The sequence below is a fragment of the Indicator indicator genome, chromosome 26, assembly GCF_027791375.1.
Source record: "Indicator indicator isolate 239-I01 chromosome 26, UM_Iind_1.1, whole genome shotgun sequence".
Classification (NCBI taxonomy): Eukaryota; Metazoa; Chordata; class Aves; order Piciformes; family Indicatoridae; genus Indicator; species Indicator indicator.
The window spans coordinates 11,377,044-11,402,198 of record NC_072035.1 but is presented as its reverse complement, the minus strand read 5'-3'; the positions used below and the strand labels follow the sequence as shown (position 1 = coordinate 11,402,198).

The following is a 25,155-nucleotide window of genomic DNA, read 5'->3' as shown; positions in this document are numbered from 1 at the left end:
GGGTCCCCATCCTGCCTGCCCACTTCAGAGCAGGGTCCCCATCCTGCCCGCCTCAGAGCAGGGTCCCCATCCTGCCTGCCCACCTCATAGCAGGATCCCCATCCTGCCTGCCCACCTCAGAGCAGGGTCCCCATCCTGCCTGCCCACTTCAGAGCAGGGTCCCCATCCTGCCCGCCTCAGAGCAGGGTCCCCATCCTGCCTGCTCACCTCATAGCAGGGTCCCCATCCTGCCTGCCCACCTCATAGCAGGGTCCCCATCCTGCCTGCCCATCTCAGAGGAGGGTGCCCCTCTGCCTCTGCCCTCTAGTGCCAGGAGGAGGGTGTTCTGCAGAGGCACAGCTGCCATGCCTCCAGCAGGTCTGGCACACTCTCACTGGGACACACTGTGCTTGCAGAGCAGCTTCAGCCAAGGTGGTGCAGGTGGCTGCTGGGCTCCCCAGGATTGGTGCAGCCCTCGAGGGCATAGGAGTCGTGTCCATGTGGGAAATCTGGTGTTGGAGCTGATTTGTGGGGTTTGGTTCCCTGCCTGGGAGGGTTCTGTGCCATGGGGGAAGGGTGGTGAGGCTGGAGAGAGCTTTGTACCTTGGGCTGGAGCTGGAGAGCTCCTGGCAGCATGGGCAACTCCTAGTGCACAGATTGGCATCCCCACGAGCTCACTGGGAGGCATGAGCAGGACCTGCCAGATGTGTGAGTCCTCTGGGCCACCTCTTCTTCTGCCATGCCTGCTTTGGGGGCTCTGACCAGAGTCTCACTTTTGCCTGGTTTCAGTATTTTTACCACAGCCTGTGCCAGGGGTGCTGGGAGCTGCTTCCTCCAGCTGCTTCCTCTCTGCTGGCATACCACTGGCTTGTGCACGATGGGATCGTGACATATCCAGACCATTGTCCCCTGGGTTTTAAACATCCCAGCTGCTTGTGTTCCCCTGAGGATTCCCCCTTCCAAGCTCCTTCATGTTTTAAAAGAGCAGCCACTTTCCTGCCTCCCTGGGTTTCTCCTTCACAGTGGAGCAGTGCCAATGCCTTGGGGCTGGCAGATGAGTCGCAGCTGTGCCATGTCTGGCTGCCAACACTGAGCTGGCACCACCAGCTCCACTGGGACCACCTTCCCCTGGGCTGGGAGGGAGGCTGTGAGCAGGGGAAGGTGCTGAGGGGGAGGAGGATTGCATCACTTGTGACCATGCTAAATAAACTGACATTGTGGCTTTGCTTCCCTCTTAGGTCTTTTTGTGGCCACCTGCGTTGCAGCATGAAACTTGGCTAGCAGCAAAATGAACTCCCCAGGGGAAGGTAAGCACAGGCAGATGGCACGTGCCAGAGTGGTGGGTTCCCCTCTGGTGGTGGGCACAGGCTGGGGCATATCTCCTGCAGTGGCTGTCCCCTGGCACCCCATGAATGCTCCGTTGCCTTCACAAGCCGGCACGGAATGGTTCGAGCCTTGTTCCCAGCAGTGTCTGCTCAGCATGCAGAATGAGGAAGAATTCTGCCTGTGGAACCTCTTGTGCCCTTGTTTGTCACGGCTCTGCTGTCACTTCCCTGCCAGCTCCCATCCTCCCCCATGCTCTCTGTACCAGCCTCTCAGACACAGAGCTCTTGGCTGTGGGTCACAGCTTGTCCTTGTCCTGCTGGGTCCGAGCTGCACTCGGGGGCTTCAGCATGGGGTCAGCTGCTGGCACTTGGATTTCTGCTTCCCGTCACTAGGCCCTGCTGTGATGTGCTTGAGAAGCCTTGGAGAGCTCCCTGATTCCTGGTGGAAAGCTCTTGGAGCCAGCTTGGGCAGCTGAAGGACTAGGAGGGCATCTCTGCTTTGGCAGCCATGCCGCCTAATCGTGCCATGATGTTTCCCACCAGGATCTCTGCTGTGGAGGAATTATCCATCCCTCTTCTCCCACAGGCTAACCAGCCCCATACATCTGGGGAAATTCTTAGTGGAGAACTGCAGAAAAGAGTTGAAAATGAGACAGGAATGTTTGTGGTTGCTGCAGGCTGCTGAGCACACTCATGAGTGCTCCTTCAGCACCCCTGGGCAAGCAGGATGGTCCCTAGGGACTCTCAGCCACGGAGCAGGCTACCCAGAGAGGTTGTGGAGTATCCTTCTCTGGAGAGATTCCAAACACACCTGGACATTGTGATCCTGGGTGACCCTGCTTGAGCTGGGGGGTTGGACTGGATGATCTCCAGAGGTCCCTTCCCACCCCCACCATGCTGGGATTCTGTGGTGCAGCATTGTCCCACTGGGAGCTGCTGGAGTGGGACCAGTACCACCAACTCCCAGCCAGGCTCCCACTTCACCCAGTGAGTCCTTTTGTTCTCTTCCTGCACACCAAAACCATCTGGGTGGGAACTGGTCGCTGTAAGCTCAGAACAGAGCACTTCTGTGCTCCAGCCTCCTCTCAGCTGCAGATCTCTCCAGCTAATTAGCCTGCCTTGAGCTGCATAATTATTCCAGTTGGCCTTAAATCCTGCCTGCTCCCACTGCCCAGGCACTGGAATGGCTCTTGTGGCATTTGCAGTTATTGCAGTGAACATCTGAAGGTATTTATGTGACCGAAGCAGGTCGAGGTGGCAGGAAGGAGCAGAGGAGCTCTTGTCTTTGTCATGCTTCTTGCCTGCTGCAGAAATGCCAGAGCTGTTTGTTCTCCCCTCTGATCTCCAGCTGCACAAAGGCAGCGGCGTTTCACTCCTTGGATTTTCTACAGGATGTGGCCAGGCATTTGAAACTCTTTAACCTTGGTATGTTGGCCAGGCTGCCAACCAGGATGCCAAAGAGCCACAAAAATAATGGTGGTAGTGGTGATGTGTCTGCTGATCATGCATGTGGGCACTGCATCTCCCTGTCCTCACAGTACAGTAGCTTTTCTCTTCCAACTCCTTGAAAGGAGGTTGGAGCCAGGCGGGGGTTCGTCTCCCAAGGAACAAGGGATAGGACAAGAGGAAACAGCCTCAGGTTGCATCAGGGGGGGTTTAGGTTGGACATGAGGAACAATATCTTCCCCACAAGGGTTGTTCAGGCCTGTCCCAGGCTGCCCAGGGCAGTGGTGGAGTCTTCATCCCTGGAGGGGTTTCGAAGCCATGGAGATGTGGTGCTGAGGGCCATGGTTTGGTGGTGAGCTGGCAGTGCCGCGTTATGGTTGGTCAGGATGATCTGAAAGATCTCTTCCAATCCAAACAATTCCACAGTTCTATGAGATATCTCCTGCCTGTTCCCCACACCAAGAGGCTTTGCTGCTCCATGTGCTGTTTCCTGGAGCTAAGGTTTCTCTGAAGCTGTTCTTTGGGCTGTCAGCAGAACAAAACACGTGGACGTCCCGTTCCTTCCCCTCCATCCAGCTCCCACACCGGCCACATAATCACAAAGAGCTTGAAATCCCTGGGTGAGCCCAGGGGAGGATTGCAAAACCTGAGCTCACAAATGGAGCAGGATGGGGGAGGGTGTGGGAAGCAGTGCCAGCGTTCCCAGGAGTCCTTCCCTGGCAGGCAGCAGGGCAGAGGACTTGGAGAAGCTGCAGCTTCCTGCTGGACATCCTACCCCAGGGACAGAGAAAACCCCCAAACCTCAATGCCAGGTGAAGGCTGCAAGGATTTTGATGTAAGTCTCTGGAGGAGAGGATTTCTCTTGGCTCTGCTGGGTTGTGGTTGGACTTGATGATCTTAAAAGCCTTCTCCAACCAAAATGATTCTATGGAGGACATTTAGGATTCTAGAAATGTGTGAACATGGCATTCTGGGACATGGTTTAATGGCTGTTGGGTTGATGGTTGGACTGGATGATCTTAGAGGGCTTTTCCAACCCAAACAGTTCTCTGATTTAGTGCTGAGACTGTGTTACTGGTAGCCTTTGGTTGGTTGAACTTCTCAGTGTGTTTCATTCTGATGGGTAACTGCTTCTCCTGACTCAGGCCTTTAACAACTGCTGTTGTTTCTTTCCTACTTTAGCTTTACTCCCTCCCTTGTGCAACACCTTGAAACTCAAGGAAATGCAGGGAGGAGACAGGTGGCTGAGAGAAGTAAGAAGATGGTGGTGTGCTGAGCTTCGTTTTGGAAGGAAGGAGAAGTGCAGAGGGAGGGTTTGGGCTTCACCTGGGATGGAAAAGACTCTCTGTAAAGACTCTTCTCCAAAACATTCCTGGAGCTTTTCCCCAGCTGCAGACCTGTTTCTGGGTACACAGAGGCTCCAGAAACAATCTCTTTGGATGTGCTCTGAGGCAGCCTCTAATTACCTCCTGGATAGAAGTCACCATAGCCTGGAAGCTGCTGATAGGTGAAAGAGATCATAGGATCATAGGATGTTAGGGGTTGGAAGGGACCTTTGAAGATCATCAATCCAATCCCCCTGCCAGAGCAGGGGAATCTAGCACAGGTCACACAGGAACACATCCTGATGGGTCTCGAAAGTCTCCAGAGAAGGAGACTCCACAATTTCTCCAGGCAGCCTGTTCCAGTGCTCTGTGACCCTCACAGTGCAGAAGTTCCTCCTCATGTTGAGGTGGAACCCCCTGTGCTGTAGTTTATATCCATTACCCCTTATCCTATCACAGGGTGCAAGGGAGAAGAGCCTGTCCCCTCCCTGCTGACAATCACAGGATCACAGGATGTTAGGGCTTGGAAGGGACCTTCAAAGATCATCGAGTCCAACCCCCCTGCCAGAGCAGGACCCCTCTGCCAGAGCAGGAAATGATGAAACGATGATGAAAGCCTGGGATGATGTCAGCATCCAGCAGGAGCTGCCTGGATGCTGGGCTGTGGCTCCAGCTCCTCTGAGCACTCTGTGTTTCTCTTGCAGACGCCCGCTGGGTCGAGCGCTTGGTAGGTGAGAGCTGAAGCGCGCTCGCCAGCCTGTGCGGTTCAGAGCAGGATGCGGCTCACCATGAGGAGGGTGCTGCTGGTGGTGGGCTCCGTGGTCGCCCTGACGGTGACCCTGCACCTCGGCCAGCAGGTCCTGCAGTGCCAGCAGGTGCTGAACGAGAGGAGGCACAGGCTGATGAGACCTGAGAACGAGGAGCTGGTGATGGTGGGCTCCGACCACGTGGAGTACCGCTACAGCAAGGAGATGCCCCTGATCTTCGTCGGCGGGGTCCCGCGCAGCGGCACCACGCTGATGAGGGCCATGCTGGACGCCCACCCCGAGGTGCGCTGCGGGGAGGAGACGCGGATCATCCCCCGCCTGCTGGCCATGCGGCAGGCCTGGTCCAAGTCCGGGCGCGAGAAGATGCGGCTGGACGAGGCAGGGGTGACCGACCAGGTGCTGGACGCCGCCATGCAGGCTTTCATCCTGGAGGTGATCGCCAAGCACGGCGAGCCCGCCAGGTACCTGTGCAACAAGGACCCCTTCACGCTCAAGTCCTCCGTCTACCTGGCCAGGCTGTTCCCCAACTCCAAGTTCCTGCTGATGGTGCGGGACGGCCGCGCCTCCGTCCACTCCATGATCACCCGCAAGGTGACCATCGCCGGCTTCGACCTCAACAGCTACCGCGACTGCCTGACCAAGTGGAACAAAGCCATCGAGGTGATGTACTCCCAGTGCCTGGAGATCGGCAGAGCCCGCTGCCTGCCCGTCTACTACGAGCAGCTGGTGCTGCACCCCGAGCAGTCCATGCAGGCCATCATGAAGTTCTTGGGCATCTCCTGGAGCGACACGGTGCTGCACCACGAGGAGCTGATCGGGAAGCCCGGCGGGGTGTCGCTTTCCAAGTGAGTGCCTTCGGCTTTTCCAGGAGCTTGTTCGCCAGGGTCGAGACTAAAACCCGGGGTGGGGACAAAGGTGCATCAGCTGCGTCTGGCTGGCTGGTAGCGGGTGACAGGAGGAGAGGAAACGGCCTCAAGTTGTGCCAGGTTGGAGATTAGGAAACGTTTCTTTGCTGTGTTCCTTTGGAACAGGCTGCCCAGGGAGGTGGTGGAGTCGCCATCCCTGGAGGTGTTCAAGAAAGGTGTTGGACACGGTGCTTGAGGATGTGGTTTAGTGGCCATGGTGGTGTTAGACTGATGGTTGGGCTCGATGATCTCAGAGGGCTTTTCCAACCTAAACAATTCTCTAATTCGATGAAGATAACCTGGTCTGGTTTCAGTTGGGTTTAGTGAGCCCAGGCCATGGACATATCATAGAATAGAAATATAAGGTCATCAGCCTATATCATAGAATCAAGAAGGCTGGAAGAGACCTCAAAGATCATCGAGTCCAACCTGTCACCCTACACCTCATGACTATCTAAACCATGGCACCAAGTGCCACGTCCAATCCCCTCTTGAACACCTCCAGGGATGGTGACTCCACCACCTCCCTGGGCAGCACATTCCAATGGCCAACCACTCTCTCTGTGAAGAACTTTCTCCTCACCTCCAGCCTAAACCTCCCCTGGTGCAGCTTCAGACTGTGTCCTCTTGTTCTGGTGCTGGTTGCCTGGGAGAAGAGACCAAGCCCCTCCTGGCTACAACCTCCCTTCAGGTAGTTGTAGACAGCAATGAGGTCACCCCTGAGCCTCCTCCAGGCTAAACAGTCCCAGCTCCCTCAGCCTCTCCTCATAGGGCTTGTGCTCAAGGCCTCTCCCCAGCCTTGTTGCCCTTCTCTGGACATGCTCCAGCAATTCAACATCTTTCCTAAACTGACATGCTCCATGCTGTGGTACCCTGAGGTGCAGGTCCGATCCCAGGGCTGATACAGGTGAAGCTGGGGACCAGCATCTCCTGGTACCTCTCCAACCAAAACAATTCTATGATTCTATGATCTTTCAGGGGGCAGAGGTGGCAACACATCCAGGTTTGCTGCAGGAGGTTTTGTGTTTCTAAGAAGAAGATGGTTTGAGCACCAACAGTCGGTTGATCCCCACACAGCAGCCTGTCAGGCGAGGATTTGAGGAGCAGGTGGCTGCTTTGTTCATCTCTCCTGACAGTGCAGAAACGAATCTGGGCTGTAATTTGACAAGAGCTGCTTGCTTTCAAACAGGAGCTCGTTAATGCCTCTTTTCTCCACCCATCCTCAGATACCTCCTAGTTTTGCTGTTCATGGGTCGCTTTCAGTGGTGAGCAGCAGTTCTTGCCAGGTTTGCTGCTGGTATTGCAGAATTAAAAGCCATACCTGCTTGGTGGGACACACCCCAGCACTCCCTCCTTGCTGGCTGGCTCTGGGTGCCAGGGAGGTGCTTGTCTGCTCCCAGCTTCTTCTCCTCTTTAATGCTCTTATGTCCTAAATGGAGGCTTAAATCTGGCTTATCAAAGTTTCATCATTGGTAGAAGGGAACCAGACAAGCAGGCTTTGCATGGCTGTTCGTGTCCAGGTGGTGAGTGCAGCTGTGGACATGCAGCTGCTCCATCTCTCCAGGACATCTCCAGAGATGAGGATTCAACCACCTCGCTGGAGAGCTTGTTCCAGTCTTCTAGAACTGAAAACCAGCTCCAGAACCAGTTCTGGGTTCTCAAAGGTGTTTGAGGCCCCACCCTTGAAGGCATTCAAGGTCAAACTTGATGGGGCCCTGGGCAGCCTGATCTAGCTGGAGGTGTTCTGGCTAACTGCAGGGGGGTAGGACAAGATGACCTTTGAGGGTCCTTTCCAACCTGATGCATTCTATGGCCTGTGAACCGTTTCAGTGAAGTTTCTTGCAATGTCCAACCTAAACCTCTCCTGGGGATTAGGCAGAGAAATGTGAGGTGACAGTGGAGCTGGCTGGAAGCTGTTCTCTGGGTGAAATCCAACATTTGTGTCTTGTTTTGTTTCTTTCTTTCTTCTTTTTCCCCAGGATAGAAAGGTCAACAGACCAGGTCATCAAGCCAGTGAACATGGAGGCATTATCCAAATGGATTGGGCACATCCCAGGGGATGTGCTGCAGGACATGGCCCACATCGCGCCGATGCTTGCCAGGCTGGGCTACGACCCCTATGCCAACCCCCCCAACTATGGGCACCCCGACCCCTTGGTTGTCAACAACACGCACAGGGTGAGTGTGGCTGGGGAGCAGGAGAGGTGGCTCAGCTCAGAAAAGAGGAGTAGAGGAGCAGTGCTCCCTGGAGAGCAGCCCCTTGGAGAAGGACTTGGGGGCTGCTGGGGGGTGAAAAGCCGGACGTGAGCCAGCACCATGTGCTGCCAGCCCAGAGCCAGCCCTGTCCTGGGCTGATCCCCAGCAGCGTGGGCAGCAGGGGCAGGGAAGATTTTCTGCCCCTCTGCTGCACTCTTTTGAGACCCCACCTGCAGTGCTGGGGCCAGCTCTGGAGTCCTCAGCACAGCAGTGACAGGGACCTGTTGGAGCGGGGCCAGAGGAGGCCACAGCAATGCTGGCAGGGCTGGAAGCCCTCTGCTGTGAGGCCAGGCTGGGAGAGTTGGGGTTCATAGAATCATAGAATCAGCCATGTTGGAAGAGATCTCCCAAGATCATCCAGTCCAACCTATCACCCAGCCCTGTCCAATCAACCAGACCATGGCACTAAGTGCCTCCTCCAGTCTTTTCTTGAACATCTCCAGGGACAGTGGCTCCACCACCTTCCTGGGCAGCCCATTCCAATGGCAAATCACTCTCTCTGTGAAGAACTTCCTCCTAATATCCAGGTTGTTCAGCCTGGAGAAGAGAAGGCTCTAGGGAGATCTTCTGGTGGCCTTTCAGTGCTTAAAAGGGCTGAGCAGAGAGCTGGGGACAGACTTTTGAGCAGGGCCTGTTGTGACAGGACAAGGGGTGATGGTTTGAAACTAAAAGAGGGAGATTCAGACTGGAGAGAAGGAAGAAATGTTTGACCCTGAGGGTGGTGAGAGCCTGGCCCACGTTGCCCAGAGAGGTGGGAGGTGCCCCAACCCTGGAACCATTGCAGATCAGGTTGTTTGGAGCTGTGAGCAACCTGCTCTGGTTGCAGACATCCCTGCTGAGTGCAGGGGATTGGACTGGATGAGCTTTAGAAGTCCCTTCCCACCCAAACCAGTCTGTTGTTCTCCTTTCAGGAGACAAGGACAGACAGACAGTTACACCAAGCTGATGCCAAACCAGATGTGTGTGGTGGATTGAGTCTGGTGTGGCTCAGACAGACCATTTTGTGGTGGTGCTTGTTTCTTCTGTTGTGGTAGATACTGACCTGTCCCTCCCTGGGACGCCCAGGCGTGGGTGTTGCTGATGTGAGCTGATGTTATCTCAGGCACCAGACACCAGCCTGGCCCCAGGAGACCATGCAGGCTGTGCTGTGTCCCTGGGTTGCTCACCAGCCACTCCCAGTGTCCCGCAGGGAATGCGAGTGGAGGCTCGAAATGCATTTGGGCAACACCAGAAGACCTTCTTTTTTTTTTTTTTTTTTTTTTTTTTTGAGCATTGAGTCATGTCCCTGGAGCAGAACTGGGAGCAAGAAGCTGCAGAGCCACAGACAGCAGCTAAATCCAGAGAGAGCTGCTTGTGCTTTATAGAATCACAGGATTGTTTTGGTTGGAAGAGACCCTTCAGATCATCCAGTCCAACCATTAACCCAGCACTGCCAGGTCACCACTAACCCATGGCCTTCAGCAGCACAGCTTCACAGTTCTGAAATATCTCCAGGGATGGGGACTCCACCCTGGGCAGACTATTCCAACATCTGACCACTCTTGCAGCAAAGAAATCGTTCCTCATGTCCAACTTAAATCTCCCCCGGCACAACTTGAGGCCATTTCCTCTTCTCCTGTAAGAAGAAACCAACTCCCACCTGGCTCCAACCTCCTCTCAGGGAGTTGGAGAGAGACAGAAGGTCTCCCCTCAGCCTTCTTTTCTCCAGACTGAACAACTCCAGTTCCCTCAGCTCCTCTTCACCAGCTCTGTTCTCCAGACCCTCCACCAGCTTTGTTGCCCTTCTCTGGCAACCCTCCAGCCCCTCGATGTCCTTCTCTGAGTGACTGGCCAAAAACTAAACTTAGGGGTTGAGTGGTTCCTCCCTGGATTGAGGCTGGACTCTGTAGCCCCCCAGCTTTGTATGTGCTCCCCATGAGGGTGGCTTGGACAAGCTGTTCCTTGTCACTCTGGTGGCAGCAGGAGACTGATCCCTGTGGGACTATATGCAGATCATGGGCAGCCAGGGCTGGAAGGTTGGAAGAGCTTCCCTTGAGCCAGTCTGTACTCCAAGTGCTCCCTCTTGTTCCTTGTGCTTGCTGAGAGCTGTTTGAGGACACATGATTTGGATGAACACCCACCCTGGGCAGGGTTGGGGGCTCTGGGACTCTGGTGTGGACCTTTCAGTGCTTCCTGGGATGGATTTGGAGAACTGGCACATGGTGAAGACCCAAAATACTCTCCTCTTCCAGGCTAAAAGGGGAACTGAAGAACTGCTTGTGTCAGTTCCTTTGCCCCAGCAGGATGCTGCTCCCAGTCAGGAAGGAGGGCCCCAGTAACAGCACCATGGGGGAGAACAAGCATCCATCAGCTGCTTCAGACATCCTGGGACACAGGCCATGGTTAATGAGGTGGATGAGGTGGATTTGCCACTACCCTGGAAGGGTCACTGCAGTTTTCTCTTTTTCCATAGGTTTTAAAGGGGGATTATAAAACTCCAGCCAACTTGAAAGGTCATCTGCAGGTAAGGAAGAGTCTAATGTCCCTTGGAGGGTGACTCCTGGGTTCCTGGTCCTTTGCTCCCTCTTATGGGCATTTGCAGGCTGGACAACCAGCTGAGGGAATGTCCCTGCTGTCCTGCCCCAATCCATGGGGATGTCCTGTGCTCCTCAGACACTCCATCTCCTCCTTCTGTTTGTGTGAGTGGTGGTGTGTGCTCTTACATCTTACTTTAAGATGTTTTTCACCTTTCTCTCTGTTCCAAATCTCCTGATTTTTTGTGCTGTCCTTGGTCTTGCCTGCTGTGGCTTGGATGATTTAAGGGTTACAGATAGATCTTCTAATTCTTGTGCATGGGGAGTTGTGTTCAGGTGTCCAAAATAGGCTATGGGGCTTCCTCCCTGAAGAGAAGCCCTTGAAAATGATAAACAATCATCTTTTGTTAAGACAGAGCAGGCAAACAGCTACTGCAGAGACAGGCTGGAGGAAAAAGAGACTTCTTGACTCTCCAGAAAGTGCTGCTTGCACAGCAGTAGATAAAACTATAGAGTCATAGACTGGTTTGATGGGAAAGGACCTTTTAAGGTCATCCAGTCCAACCCCCAGCAGTCAGCAAGGACATCTGCAACTAGAGCAGGTTGCTCACAGCCCCAACCAACCTGCCCTGCAATGCTTCCAGGGCTGGGGCAGCTCCCACCTCTCTGGGCAACCTGGGCCAGGCTCTCACTACCCTCAGCATCAAAAAAATTCTCCTTTAGATCTAATCTACATCTCCCTCTTTTAGTTTCAAACCATCACCCCTTGTCCTGTCACAATAGGCCCTGCTCAAAAGTCTGTCCCCAGCTTTCTGGTTGCACCCTTTATGCACAGAAAGGCTGGTGGTGTTTGAAAGGTGCCAGGTTTTACCTGGCCAACATGTGTCCTCCTAAAGACAGAGAGATTGAGCTGCATCACCAGTGGTGGGCAAGAAGGTGCAGAACCCAGTCCCAGACTGGGAGGGCTGTTGGTGAAGTGGGTGTGTGGTGGCTTTCACTGGCCCTGGTGGTTCCCAGGTGGCCTCCCAGGGTGGGTGAACAGCAGCAAAGCAGGAGGCTGCAGCCTGGTGGCTGCTGGTTCTCTTCTCTCATGCTTCTTTCTATCCCCTAAACATTTCCTTTTCTTGCTGCTGGGAATGCTTTGGGTGGCAGATTGTGGCTTCAAGCTGACCCTTCTGTTTCTGGGTTTTTCTAGGTGACTCAGAACACATCATCTTCTCACTAAGAAAATTAATGATTTCCAGGTAAGGCCTCGTGCTTTGTTTGAGGACTTGGGGAAATCTCCCTGCTTTGCTCCAGGGATTGCATTTTGCTTGTGTGATTTGTGTGCCTGGATTAGCCAGGCTGTTCCAGGCACGCTCCTTACAACCATGATCCCCCTCACAGCTGCTTTGGGCTTTCAGAACAATACAGTTCTGTGAGATGATTTGTCAGAAATTCTTTTTCTGAGCTCTGGAAATGGGCTGATTTCAGCAGAATTGAAATCAGCCACTTGAGAGAGTTCTTACTGACTGTCCTTGCGGGGACAAGCATTGAAAAAGGGGATGTGGGAACGTGTGGATGAGCTGAGCTGCTCCCCAGCTGCCTTCCAGGACGTGCCCTGGACCTGTGGAAGATAAAGCAGCTGCAGCTGTTGTCAGTTAGGGAAAACAAAGCTGCTGCTACCCAGGGTTTTCTGCTCCAGATACAGCTGTTGAGATGGTTTTCTGTCTTTCTTTTTAGCTAGCTAAACCATAAAATGTCATTTCTCTTACTAAAACCAACCCTTTCAAAACTAGTTTCTGTGTAAAAACAAGCTATTGTGCTAAACAAAAGCAGCAGGAGCACTGAATGCAACTAGCAGATGTGTGCCCATCACCCCAGAGCTGGGACTTGCTTTATTTTTTAACCATTTTTTGGATGGTGGCTGCTTTAGAATCATTAGGTAGGCAGGTGCTGTGCTGATGTGACCAGACCCTACTCCTCAGGCTGGTTTTTTTCTCTTCCAGAATGCTGCAAATGGCCTTTTGTTGCCTAACAAAGAAGAGTTTGCAACAGCACCAGTGGAAATCGGTTATCCAAGCATATTGCTTGCTAATACTATTGCCAAAATGACTGCTCTACGAGGAATGTATTTGCATTTATTTGCAAAGGCCAAACGTTTCACACCTCGGACACCCATTGCCCGCCTTCCCCTGCCCTCCGTGGGGACAGCAGTGGTGGAAATCTGTCCTCCATGGGGTGGTACGGGGCGGCTTTTGTACACCGTGGCCTGAGGACTCGTTAAATCGCGTGTGAAGGACTCATTCAGTCGCGTCTCCGTGTCTCCTAACGCTGCTCTCATGTCCCGGCTCCCAGCTCGGTGTCCTGGCCTGTGGAGCTTTTTGCGTGCGAGTGACCCCCCCCCGCCCCATCCCCTTTACTGTGACTTACAGAGGCTATTGCAGAGTTAATATATGAGCCCACCCCGCCTCCTTCCCCTCTTGCACACCATTAAAGTGTTGGTTTAATAACCCCGTCTCTGTCATCGCTCTCCGCCCCGGGAGGGTCCCGCTTCAGCGCCTCCGTTTCTGCAGGCGGCACTCGGCCGAGCCCGGCTGGGGCGCTCGTTCCTCGTCTATGGGTGGAGAGGGGGGCGGGCCTGGTGCCGGAAGTGCGTCACCGGAATTGCATCACCGGAAGTGCATGGCCCAGTTCCGGGGGGTGCCGGCGCAGTGGGGACTGGCGGGAGCGACAGGCTTGGGCTGAGCCCAGCCGAGCCGGCGCTGGGTGGGAGTGTCGGCGCCATGTCGATGTCACACCTGTACGGTACGGACGGAGAAGATGGCGTGGAGATGGAGAGTTTCGAGGTGTCGGACTGGGACCTGCAGAACGAGTTCAACCCTCACCGGCAGCGACACCGGCAGACCAAGGAGGAGGCCACCTACGGCGTGTGGGCCGAGCGCGACTCGGATGAGGAGCGGCCCAGCTTCGGCGGAAAGCGGTACGGCCGGGGGGCAGCGGGGAAGGAGCGCCCCGGGCAGAGCCGGTCCCTCTAGGCCCCGGTCGTGGCCCGCCGTGTGGGTTTGTAGAGCTGCCTGGGCAGGGCGCGGGTGACTGCCTTGGTTCGCGGAGGTTTACAGTCTGTAAACGCTGTCCTGAGCAGCACGGTCTGGGATAGGGGCTGCTCGTGGTGCAAACAGTGGGGACTTTGTCTTTTTCAAGCATGTCGCTGCTTCCCAGGGGGAAAGAATGGTTATTTCCTGTCAAAAACAGTGATGAAGTGCTTGTCAAGCTTAAATACTTAATTGTAGAAGTTTAAAGGTTTAGTAGTCCCCAGGCTTCTGTAGGAGTGCTGCTCCACTGGGACAGAATTCCCTCACAGGTCTCCTTTTGGTCTAGCTCCAGGGATTACTCTGCCCCTGTGAACTTCATAAGCGCTGGGCTGAAGAAGTCAGCAGCTGAGGACTTTTCAGACGAAGACTCTGATGAAGATGAGAAGCCTGTTAAGCAGGAGGAAATCCCTAAAGAGTTTGTGCCAAAGAAGCTGAAAACAGTGAGTTATCAAGTTCTCAGTCCTCTGTAATGGATTAGTGAAACCTGGGATGTAGTCAAAAGTGCTGAAAAGTAATGATCAAAGGCACTGTAACAATAATGGAGCACTAGAAAAGAGGAGAAACAGTTAAAACCAGAGAACCAGATGATGTGCAATTAAGGGGGATGTTTCTCTGTCTTTTGTACTATTCTGGGGTGTCACTGTGTGCTCTTGGGAATATCAGTCCTTCTGAGCCTCTTTATCTTCCCTAAATATTCCCTTTGGTCAATAGAGGTTAAAATAAAAGCATGGCCATGCTGTATCTGCCTTTCTTTGGGTAAGGAAAATTCCAGAGATGTTGGGTTTTAAGCTCACAGAACAGGATGACAAATCCAGGCTTGTTGTGGGTTAAAAATAGAATTTATTTTCAGTTACCAAACCTAGAAAGAATGAGGAAGCAGATTCAGCTACATTTAGTGGTAAAGCCTAATAGAGAATCCCAGAATTCCAGCATGGTGGGGGTTGGAAGGGATGTCTGGAGATTATCTAGTCCAACCCCCCTGCTCAAGCAGGGGCACCCACAGCAGGTTGTTCAGGATCACAATGTCCAGCTGAGTTTGGAACCTCTCCAGAGAAGGAGACTCCACAACCTCTCTGGGCAGCCTGCTCCAGGGCTCCAGCACCCTCACCCCAAAGAATTTTCTCCTTCTGTTCAGATGGAACCTCCTGGGTTCCAGTTTTGCCCCTTTGCCTGCCACTGGGCACCACTTACAACGGTCTGGCCCCATCCTCTTGCCCCCCACAGATCCTTCAGCTCTTGTTGAGCATTGAATAGGTCCCCTCTGGGGCTGCTCTTCTCCAGGCTCAACAGCCCCAGGGCTCTCAGCCTTTCCTCTTCACAGAGATGCTTCAGTCCCTCAGCATCTTTGTAGCCTCTGCTGGACTCTCTCTGGTAGCTCCCTTCTGTCTTGAACTGGGGAGCCCAGCACTGGACCTAGTGCTCTAAAAGTGGCCTCACTGGGGCAGAGTAGAGATGGAGGAGAACCTCCCTTGACCTGCTGGCCACATCCTAATACCCATCACCTTGTCAGCCTAAGCTTGTCAGGACTTTCCTTTTCCATCCTAGGAATTTCAGGAAACCTCTGTGGATGCACAAGTCCCAATGGGATGAGCTCAGCAGAGTGGTGACAACTGAATCTCTTCTGGGAAGAACCTCTTTTTTGGGGGGGGTGAAATTATTGCTTGGTTGTTATGATGCCTTAAGGTCATTTGGGGTTTTTGGTTTTGTTTTACCAGGGTGGTAATTTCAAGCCCAGTCAGAAAGGCTTTGTAGGGGGAACCAAATCTTTCGTGGATTTTGGCAGCTGGGAGAGACACACAAAAGGAATTGGGCAGAAGCTTCTCCAGAAGATGGGTTATGTCCCAGGAAGAGGTCTTGGGAAGAATGCTCAAGGTACAGTGTTCCATGTCTCTGGTCATTTACTGGTAACTACTAATTTGGACTTTAAATCCTTCAAAGAACTGCCATCTCCAGGTGGCTTAGAACTTCTTTCTTGTTTTCCTGCATCTCTTCCAGGTCTTCATGATAACATTCACTTGTGTTTAAGTTAAAATAGGCCAGGTGTATGCTCTTGTTGTTCTGCAAGAGCAAAAGAAGAAGAAAGAATGGAGGGAAAATTCCCAAGGTAGTCAGCTCAGAGAAGTGGAGCTGTTATTTATGTGATAGTCAACAAGCAGGGGAAGGCAGGCAGGGATAATGCTCTGCTTTGGGGTTTGGGTGGGGTTTTTTTGGTGTGTGCTGGAATTAATAATTTTATAGCCCCTAAGCAATGAGTGAGGAGGTGGAAGAGGCCATAGTGATAGAGGCAGGATACCAGGCTGGGTGTTTGTGCTGATTTAAGAGCTGTAGGAAAACCCCTCCCTGTTCTCTGTCAGGAAACCAACTGCTCTTTCTGATCTCACTTTTGTCCTCTTAGGTATCATCAACCCCATTGAGGCCAAGCAGAGGAAAGGCAAAGGAGCTGTGGGGGCCTATGGATCAGAGAGAACCAGCCAGTCCCTGCAGGACTTCCCTGTGGTAGACTCAGAAGAAGAAGCTGAGGAGGTATTTGTGCATTTCTGCTGTTTCCCTGCTGTGTTTGCATGTGCAAAATCCAGTCCTGGTGTCAGAGTCTGGTATCTTCTGTGTCACAGAGCCCTGGGATCATTGGAGATGAGAAGCTAAAGATGCAGTACATTAAACACATTCTTCATGTCACTGTAATGTTCTTTGCTGTCCCTGGCTCACTTTATTCCAGTAGCCTTGCTAGAAACTCACTCCCAAAGAGTTCTCCCCAGGTAAATCGTCTTTGGGTTTAGTTTAAATTAAAAAATACACCCAAAATACACCCAGACCCCTCAAACCCCTCCAGCAGGTTGCTGCTGGTGGTGTGAATCTGGTGGTTGACTGGATGACAGCCCCTGAGCCAGTTCCTCCCTCAGCTTTACCACTTTGTTGTTGTTTTGCTCTACAGCATTCTCTACTGATGGTTGTTTTCCTGTAGAAAACAGAGGCAAACTTGAGGTGTGACAAAGAAGCAACCATAGCTCCATTTCTTTTATTTTTTTTCCCCTCTCTTCAGGAATTTCAGAAAGAGCTCAGTCAGTGGAGGAAGGATCCAAATGGTGGCAAGAAAAAGCCCAAATACAGCTATAAAACAGTAGAAGAACTGAAAGCCAAGGGGAGGATCAACAAGAAGCTTTCAGCCCCTCAAAAAGAACTGTCTCAAGTCAAGGTAAGGTTGATAACCCCAGAGGTGGCATCTCTGGGTGACAGTTGGGTGGCTTTGGTGTGGTGAGTGGTGTTTAGCCATTGGGCATCTTCAACAGAGGCCTGTTTGCACCTCAGACTCAAGAATCAAGACTCAGAATCAAGGCCTCAGACTCATCACTGAACCATGTAGTAGATCACTCTGTCACCAGGGGCACTGTATTAGGTTTTAAGCAAGTCCTTTGGCCTCAGAAAGTGCAAATTAGCTTAAATTTGGGTGGTTGGTTGTTTTTTTGGTGGTTTTTTTTTTTCTTTTTCCTTTTAATTGCAAGTTAATGGTTTCATTTTTGTCAGAGATGCTCATCCACTTGTGACAGCACAGTTGTCCTTGCTGGGTTTGTACAACCAAACACACAGTTTGTGAACCATCTTCTACCTCCAAGGTGCAGGAAAGGGAATTGTCTTGTGTGCATTTAATAAAATTACTCATCTAAAACTATCATGGCTTAAAAAAAAAAAAAAGAGATATAAGAATACCTAAGACTTTGGGGCAGTGATGAATATGCTGCTTGTAGAGTTCCTCAGTAAAACTGTGCTCAGGGGAGGCTCTTCAGCTCTGATCCCAAGTTGTTTCATGCTCCAGGAAGAGCTGGAGTGAGCTGGGCTTTTTGGAGGCAGTCCCTGATCCAAGAACACCACTGTGGGTTAGTAAGGTAGCTGGAAATCTCCAGTCTGGGATTTTCTCCTTTTGTGAAGCAGGAGGTAGAAGTTTTTGGTGAGCTCTGTCTGTTCTTGTTCCTTGGAAGGTCATAGACATGACAGGCCGGGAGCAGAAGGTTTATTACAGCTACAGCCAAATCAGCCACAAGCACAACATCCCTGATGACAGCCCACAGCAGCCACTGGGCAAGGACTCCAAGCCCCAAGGCTTTGCCCTGCCAGAGCTGGAGCACAACCTGCAGCTCCTCATTGACATCACGGAGCAGGAGATCATCCAGAACGACCGGCAGCTGCAGTACGAGAGGGACATGGTGATCAACCTCACCCACGAGATAGAGAAGATGTCTGAAGTCCTCTCACACGAGGAGAAGGCCATCAGCAACCTCAGCAAGGTGCTGGAGATGGTGGAGGAGTGTGAGAGGAGGATGCAGCCCAGCTGTGAGAACCCCTTAACCCTGGATGAGTGTGCAAAGATTTTTGAGACGCTTCAGGACAAGTACTACGAGGAGTACCGGATGTCTGACAGGGTGGACCTGGCAGTGGCCATAGTCTATCCCCTCATGAAAGACTACTTCAAGAACTGGGACCCCCTCAAGGTGAGTTTTACTTTCTTGGTGACTTAAGTAGTCTTTATTATCTTGACTCCCCTTAACTTGTTGCCCCAAACTCCTGGAGAGAAGGAAAACGAACCCAAACCCCACTCTCAGACTTTGCTGTGACTGAAGGTTACAAAGTTCTGAACTTCTACAAAGAGACCAACAATGGGAGAGAGCTTGAAGGGTTAAAATGAATCCTTTTCATGGGTGCTGGGAAGAAAAAGTTGATGAAAGCTAAGTCTCATCCTTGCAAAAGGAGGAGAGGTCTGGCTGTCACCTAGTCGAATATGTGCTGTCTGTGCTTAATGCCAGGTGAGAATCTGAATTCTCTCTGTATCCCTGAAGAAGTTCAGGCTCTTCTCTTTATCCCCACCCTGGAGGGATGTTCAATCCATAAAGTGGGATTTTCCCCTTGTGGAGCTTTACTAATCATAGCATTGTTTGGGCTGGAAGAGACTTTTAAGATCGTTGAGTCCAACCTACAACCCACCACCACCATGGCCATCAAACCATGTCCCCAGGTGCCATGGCCACATAATTCTTGAACACCTCCAGGGCTGGGGACTCCACCACCTCCCTGGGCAAAATGATGGCTGCAAGCTCCCAGCTTGCCTTTAGAGTGGGTGACAAAGCAAAGGCTGAGCAGACCATCAGTGTATCCCAGCAGCCTGCTCCAGCTGGGATCAAGGAGAAGGCTAAAGGCTGCTCCTGTGTTCTCATTTCCAGGACTGCACCTATGGCACAGAAATCATTGCCAAGTGGAAAAGCCTGCTGGAAAATGATCAGCTCTTGTCACATGGTGGTCAGGACCTCTCCACAGATGCTTTTCACAGGTAAGGAGCAAACCAGCTGTACTTTGGTGCAGCACCTTCCAGTCCTGGCTTCCTCAGGGCTGGAAAAGTCCAGATAGCAGCATCCTTTCCAGCTGATTCTCTTGATATCTCTGTTCCAATCCAGCTGTCAGCTCTACAAATCTCAGCAGCTTTTGAGATACCATTAGATTGTTGAGGCCTGGGGCTGTAGCTTTAAGCTTCACTCTGATTGTTTTCTTTTTTATTTGATCTCTTTCTTTTCAGACTGATGTGGGAAATCTGGATGCCATGTGTCAGGAACATCGTAGCACAGTGGCAGCCCAGGAACTGTGGATCAATGGTGGATTTCTTGGATAGCTGGGTAAATGTGGTTCCTATTTGGATGCTGGAAAACATCCTGGATCAGCTTGTCTTCCCCAAGCTACAGAAGGAGGTGAGGTGAGAGGGCTGGATTAGAATGAAGCCATGTTCTGAACCTGTGTTTGAATTTCAGTCAAGGAGGACTTCTAGAGTAAGGGTTTACAGCCTCTGCTGCTGCAACCAGCAGTGTGGCCAGGTGGCCAAGAAAGCCTTGGATCAGCAGTAGTGTGACCAAAAGGAGCAGTGCAGGGATTGTCCCCCTGTACTCAGCACTGGTGAGGCCATGTCTCCAACACTGGGTTCAGTTTGGGGCCACTCATTCCAAGAAGGACATTGAGGGGCTGGGAGCAGGTCCAGAGAATGGCAGTGAAGCTGATGAAGGGTCTGGAGAGCAGGGCTGGTGAGGAGGGGCTGAGGGAACTGGGGTTGTTGAGTCTGGAGGAGGCTGAGGGAAGACCTCATTGCTCTTTACAGCTCCTGACAGGAGGTTGGAGCCAGGTGGAGGTTGGCCTTTTCTCCCAAGGAACAAGTGATGGGACAAGAGGAAATGACCTCAAGTTGCCCCAGGGGGGCATTTAGGTTGGACATGTGGAACAATTTCTTACCCAGAAGAAGGTCCAGGCCTGGCCCAGGCTGCCCAGGGCAGTGGTGGAGTTCCCATCCCTGGAAGGGTTTCAGAGCTGTGGAGATGTGGTGCTGAGGGCCATGGTTTGGTGGTGCCCTGGCAGTGCTGGGTTAAGGGTTGGGCTGGATGATCTTAAAGGTCTCCTTCAGCTGAAACCATCCTGTGATTCTAGGGGCTGGTCTTGCATCTGGCAGGACTTAGTAGACTTATTTTGATCTTTTGTGTTTTACCTGAAGGTTGAAAACTGGAATCCTTTGACAGACACAGTCCCCATCCACTCGTGGATCCACCCCTGGCTGCCCCTGATGCAGGCACGGCTGGAGCCCCTCTACTCCCCCATCAGAAACAAGCTGGCAAATGCCCTGCAGAAGTGGCACCCCAGTGACTCCTCTGCCAAGCTGATCCTGCAGCCCTGGAAGGATGTGTTCACACCAGGGTCCTGGGAGGCTTTCATGGTCAAGAACATCGTGCCTAAGCTAGGTGAGACAAGCCAAACCCTGATGGACTTCTGCAGCCTGCTGCCATGGCTCTGTCTTTCCATCTAAAGATGAGGAGAAACTTCTTTAAGGGTGACAGAGCACTGGAGCAAGCTGCCCAGGGAGATTGTGGAGTCCCCATCTCTGGAGACTTTCAGGACCTGCCTGGATGTGTTCCTGCATGATCCTGCTTTGGCAGGGGGGTTGGACTCAGTCTCCAGAGGTCCTTTCCACACCATTCTGTGATTTTTTTTTTCTTTTTTTTTTTTTCCCCTTGTTTTTCTAAATCATCTGGTTCCTCTGTTCTTCAGCTGTCAGGAACATCTGCAGCTGTCAGAGAGGACCAGGCTATGAATGCCTCTGCTATTCCTGGCTTCTTTGTCCTGTGCTGATGCTTTCACCGTGAGGTTTTGTAGAATCAGAGAACTGTGTGGGCTGGAAAAGTCCTCCAAGTCCAACCCAACACCACTCTGGCCATTAAACCATTTCTCAAAGGGCCATGTCCCCATGTTTCTTGACCACCACCAGGGATGGGGACTCCACCACCCTGGGCAGCCTGTTCCACTGCCTGACTACTCTTGCAACAAATAAATTGTTCTTAATATCCACCCTAAACCTCCTCTGGTGCAATTTGAAGCCATTCCCTCTTGTCCTATTGCTTGTTCCCTGGGAGAAGAGACCCAAGTCCCACCTCACTCCAACCTCCTGTCAGGGAGTTGCTGAGAGCAATGAGGTCTCCCTTCAGCCTTCTTTTCACCAGGCTGAACAACCCCAGTTCCCTCAGCTGCTCCTCACCAGGTCTGTTCTCCAGACCCTTCACCAACTTTGTTGCCCTTCTCTGGGCCCACTCCAGCCCCTCAGTGTCTTGGTTGTACCTCACACTCAGCCATGCAAACTGGCTAAAAGGCTCCAAACAGTCTGAACCAACCAGTCAAACATTTTGAGTGTCAGTTCTGGCAGGAAATTGTAACCAGCAGAAATTTAATTGATTTTTTTTTGGTGGCAGAGATCATAGATTCAGTTGGAAGGGACCTTAAAGATCATCCAGTTCCAACCCCCCTGTCATGGGCAGGGACATCTCCCACTAGACCAAGTTGCTCAAGGCCTCATCCAGCCTGGCCTTGGTAACACACAGGATGAGTTCTCCTCAGGTCAGCAGTGTTCCTGGGTGCTTCTCACTTGAGGTTCCCAGTGGCAGGTGAATAAAACTCTGGTCAGGTTCTTTGTCTAACTCTCCTTCCCTTTTTGCCAGGGATGTGTTTGAATGAGCTGATCATAAACCCTCACCAGCAGCACATGGATGCCTTCTACTGGGTGATTGACTGGGAGGGGATGATTTCTGTCTCCAGTCTGGTGGGGCTGCTGGAAAAACACTTCTTCCCAAAGTGGCTGCAGGTGAGAAGCAATGGAGGCTGATGGGATGGGATTGCTTCACTGTGGTGTGGTAACTCCTGCCCAGGAATGGCTGAAATGGGTGAAGTCAGGAGACCTAATAGCAGCCTTCCACCTGAAGGGGGCTTACGAGAAGGATGGAGAGAGGCTGTTTACAAAGGCCTGCAGGGATAGGATGAGGGCTTCAATGGCTTCAAACTAGAGAAGAGCAGATTTAGATTGGATGTTGGGAACAAGTTCTTTACCATGAGGGTGGTGGAACACTGGAACAGGTTGCTCAGGGAGGTGGTTGGGGCTCCATCCCTGGAGATATTCAAGCTGAAACTCGACAGGGCTCTGGACAGCCTGATCTAGTTGAGGATGCCCCTGCTGATTGCAGAAAGGGTTGGACTGGATAACCTTTGGAGGTCCCTTCCAACCCAGACCATTCTATGATTGTATGAAGTATCTGGAACTTTGGAAGTACCAAAGGGGGTGATTTCCACTCAGAACTTCAGAACAGGCACTTTCTCAGGCTATCACTGTCCTTTCTTTCACTGAAAGCTCAGTGATAAACAAATTAAGGGACAAGAAGGACTCTCCTCAAGGAATCTCCTCCATATTTGTACCTGCCCTTCATTTGCTCTCTTCTGTTTTGCAGGTGCTCTGCTCTTGGCTTAGTAACAGCCCCAATTATGAAGAGATCACAAAGTGGTACCTGGGCTGGAAGTCCATGTTCTCAGACCAAGTGCTGGCACATCCATCCATCAAGGACAAGTTCAATGAAGCTCTTGACATCATGAACAGAGCTGTCTCCTCCAGTGTTGGTGGGTGGCTCGTGGTGATGGCTCTGCTCAAGTGTTTGGTTGCTGTGAGGCTGTATTCAGACACAGCCCTGCTCGTGGTGAGGTGGCATCTCTAGTGAGCAGTGAATTCAGAGTGGTTTTTTTCCAGTGCTCACCTTTCCAGTGCTGCTCAGTTGTTCCGTGCTTCACTGAAGCAGGAACAGCTTTTTGGTGGCTGGCTGGCTGCCTGCACCATTAAGCCACTGATTGTTTCTGCCTTGCCCAGTTCTGGTTTTATGTCAGTCAAGGACTGAGTCACCACCACTTACAGATGTTGCATTCCAAAACTATCATTTGTTGGGTTTTGTTATTTACAGTGAGGTTCTGGTTCTTCTCCTTAGCTTTAGAGCAGTGACTTCCAGGGGACTCTCCCTTTGACCTAAAAGAGATTGTTAGGAATTCCCTAGGAATTAAAATGGATAAAAGAGAAGGGAGCAGCACCTGAGATGTCTCCTGTACTTCAAAACTGGGCAATCCTTTCCTGCATACCTCTCACCTGCCTGCTGTGCAGTGTGGTGGAGAATCTGCAGGAGAAACTGGCAGGATTCCTGAGGCCTGTGTGAAATGTTCCATTTATTTCAGGGGGAAATGATACAACTGGAGGCAAGCTGGGAATATCCAGCTTGGAAAAGAGAAGGCTCCAGGAAATCTTCTAGTGGCCTTTCAGTGCTTAAAGGGGGCAGTCAGAAAGCTGGGGACAGACTTCTGAGCAGGGGCTGTTGTGACAGGACAAGGGGTGATGGTTTGAACTAAAAGAAGGAGATTGAGACTGAAGAGAAGGAAGAAATGTTTGACACTGAGGGTAGTGAGAACCTGGCCCAGGTTGTCCAGAGAGGTGGGAGATGTCCCAATCCTGGAACCATTGCAGGTCAGGTTGGTTGGGGCTGTGAGCAACCTGCTGTACTTGCTGAGTCCAGGGGAGTTGAACTTTATGAGCTTGAAAAGTCCCTCCCCACCCAAACCACTCTGGGATTCTATGATTGACTTTGTGTCTTGGGGTTTCTCCATAGACCTGCCACCAGCAAGGGCCTACAGCCTTCTTAGCAGATGTCTTGTCTCTCCAAACAGGACCTTACAGCATCATTAGGGTTGGAAAACCCCTCTAAGATGATCAACCCCACACCACCACGGCCACCAAACCATGTCCCCAAGTGCCACGGCCACGCATTTCTTGAACGCCTCCGGTGATGGTGACTCCACCACCTCCCCAGGGGCAGCCTGTTGCAGGAAACAAATGGTTCCTAATTTCCAACCTAACCCTGGTTTGCAGAGGTGCTGCCTCTCCACAGAGGACCTTGTTTTCACCCCCTCTCTCTCTCTCTTTCTCTGTCTCTCCAAGCAGGTGGCTACATGCAGCCAGGCGCTCGTGAGAACATCGCCTACCTGACGCACACCGAGCGCCGGAAGGATTTCCAGTACGAGGCCATGCAGGAGCGGCGGGAGGCCGAGAACATGGCCCAGCGTGGCATTGGGGTGGCTGCCAGCTCTGTCCCCATGAACTTCAAGGACCTGATTCAGACCAAAGCAGAGGAGCACAACATTGTCTTCATGCCCGTCATCGGGAAGCGGCACGAGGGGAAGCAGCTCTACACCTTCGGGCGCATCGTCATCTACATCGACAGAGGGGTGGTGTTCGTGCAAGGAGAGAAGACCTGGGTGCCAACCTCTCTGCAGAGCCTCATTGACATGGCCAAGTGAGGGCCTTGCTCTGCACCGTGGTGGCCATCTGACTGAGGGTTTTAGTGTGAGTAAAATAAAGATGGTAGGTTTGTACATAAGTGGCACCTGGGACTTCTTCCTCGGAGGAGCTGTTCAGGCAGCGGCGGGAGATGAAACAGCACCTCTGGAAGTCAGTGCTAAGGGAGGAATGAGTGATTCCAACACTGGGAATCAGCAGTAGTGTGTGGCCAGCAGGATCAGGGCAGGGATTGTCCCCTGTACTAGGCACTGGTGAGGCCACATTTTCAGTGCTGGGCTCAGCTTTGGGCCCCTTGCTCCAAGAATATTGAGGTGCTTGAGTGTGTCCAGAGCAGGGCAACAAAGCTGGTGAAGGGTCTGGAGAACAGGGCTGATGAGGAGCAGCTGAGAGAACGGGTTGTGCAGCCTGGAGGAGGCTGAGGGGAGATCTCATTGTTCTCCACAGCTCCCTGAAAGGAGGCTGGAGGCAGGTGAGGGTTGGTCTCTTCTCCCTAGTAACAAGCAATAGGACAAGAGGAAATAGCCTCAAATTGCACCAGAGGAGGTTTAGGTTGGACACGAGGAACAATTTCATCCCCTTGAGTGTTGTCAAGGCCTGGCCCAGGCTGCCCAGGGCAGTGGTGGAGTCCCCATCCCTGGAGGGGTTTCAAAGCCATGAAGATGTGGTGCTGAGAGCCATGACAGTGCTGAGTTCATGGTTGGCCTGGATGACCTGAAAGGTCTCTTCCAAACAAAACAGTTCTATGAATTCCTCAATCCATTTTATGAATCCCATTCCCTTTCCCACTAAGTCCAGTGCCTGCCTCCACCATCAGTGGTGACAATGGGGACATCAGGGGTTGAATTCCATATTGGGTTGGATTCCATATTGGTTTATATCTATTTGTATCTATT

The 25,155-nt window shown here is 52.1% G+C and overlaps 2 protein-coding genes across 2 annotated transcripts; both read left to right on the top strand.

Annotated features, from left to right (window-relative positions):
* Window positions 1–4,851: 4,851 nt before the first annotated feature.
* On the top strand, window positions 4,852–12,524 carry TPST2 (tyrosylprotein sulfotransferase 2). The gene is made up of 5 exons (XM_054392957.1): window positions 4,852–5,687; window positions 7,727–7,925; window positions 10,456–10,506; window positions 11,712–11,760; window positions 12,505–12,524. Exons 1-4 carry the CDS (start codon window positions 4,852–4,854, stop codon window positions 11,739–11,741), a joined length of 1,116 nt encoding a protein of 371 aa, XP_054248932.1. The 3' UTR covers window positions 11,742–11,760; window positions 12,505–12,524.
* A 737-nt stretch (window positions 12,525–13,261) lies between these two features.
* TFIP11 (tuftelin interacting protein 11) lies at window positions 13,262–24,362 on the top strand. The gene is made up of 12 exons (XM_054392956.1): window positions 13,262–13,478; window positions 13,877–14,030; window positions 15,306–15,462; window positions 15,986–16,113; window positions 16,631–16,783; window positions 17,565–18,074; window positions 18,801–18,907; window positions 19,151–19,319; window positions 20,108–20,351; window positions 21,600–21,742; window positions 22,380–22,545; window positions 23,906–24,362. Exons 1-12 carry the CDS (start codon window positions 13,282–13,284, stop codon window positions 24,259–24,261), a joined length of 2,484 nt encoding a protein of 827 aa, XP_054248931.1. The 5' UTR covers window positions 13,262–13,281; the 3' UTR covers window positions 24,262–24,362.
* The last annotated feature ends 793 nt before the right edge of the window (window positions 24,363–25,155 follow it).

What these genes read in the sequence shown, in the direction of transcription:
- TFIP11 (XM_054392956.1), top strand. Translation starts at nt 13,282, where the DNA reads ATGTCGATGTCACACCTGTACGGTACGGACGGAGAAGATGGCGTGGAG. An exon ending in TGCCAAAGAAGCTGAAAACA is followed by an intron (nt 14,031 to 15,305) that starts GTGAGTTATCAA and finishes TTGTTTTACCAG; the next exon opens with GGTGGTAATTTCAAGCCCAG. An exon ending in AGCTGTCTCCTCCAGTGTTG is followed by an intron (nt 22,546 to 23,905) that starts GTGGGTGGCTCG and finishes CTCTCCAAGCAG; the next exon opens with GTGGCTACATGCAGCCAGGC.
- TPST2 (XM_054392957.1), top strand. Translation starts at nt 4,852, where the DNA reads ATGCGGCTCACCATGAGGAGGGTGCTGCTGGTGGTGGGCTCCGTGGTC. An exon ending in GGCGGGGTGTCGCTTTCCAA is followed by an intron (nt 5,688 to 7,726) that starts GTGAGTGCCTTC and finishes CTTTTTCCCCAG; the next exon opens with GATAGAAAGGTCAACAGACC. An exon ending in ACTTGAAAGGTCATCTGCAG is followed by an intron (nt 10,507 to 11,711) that starts GTAAGGAAGAGT and finishes GGGTTTTTCTAG; the next exon opens with GTGACTCAGAACACATCATC.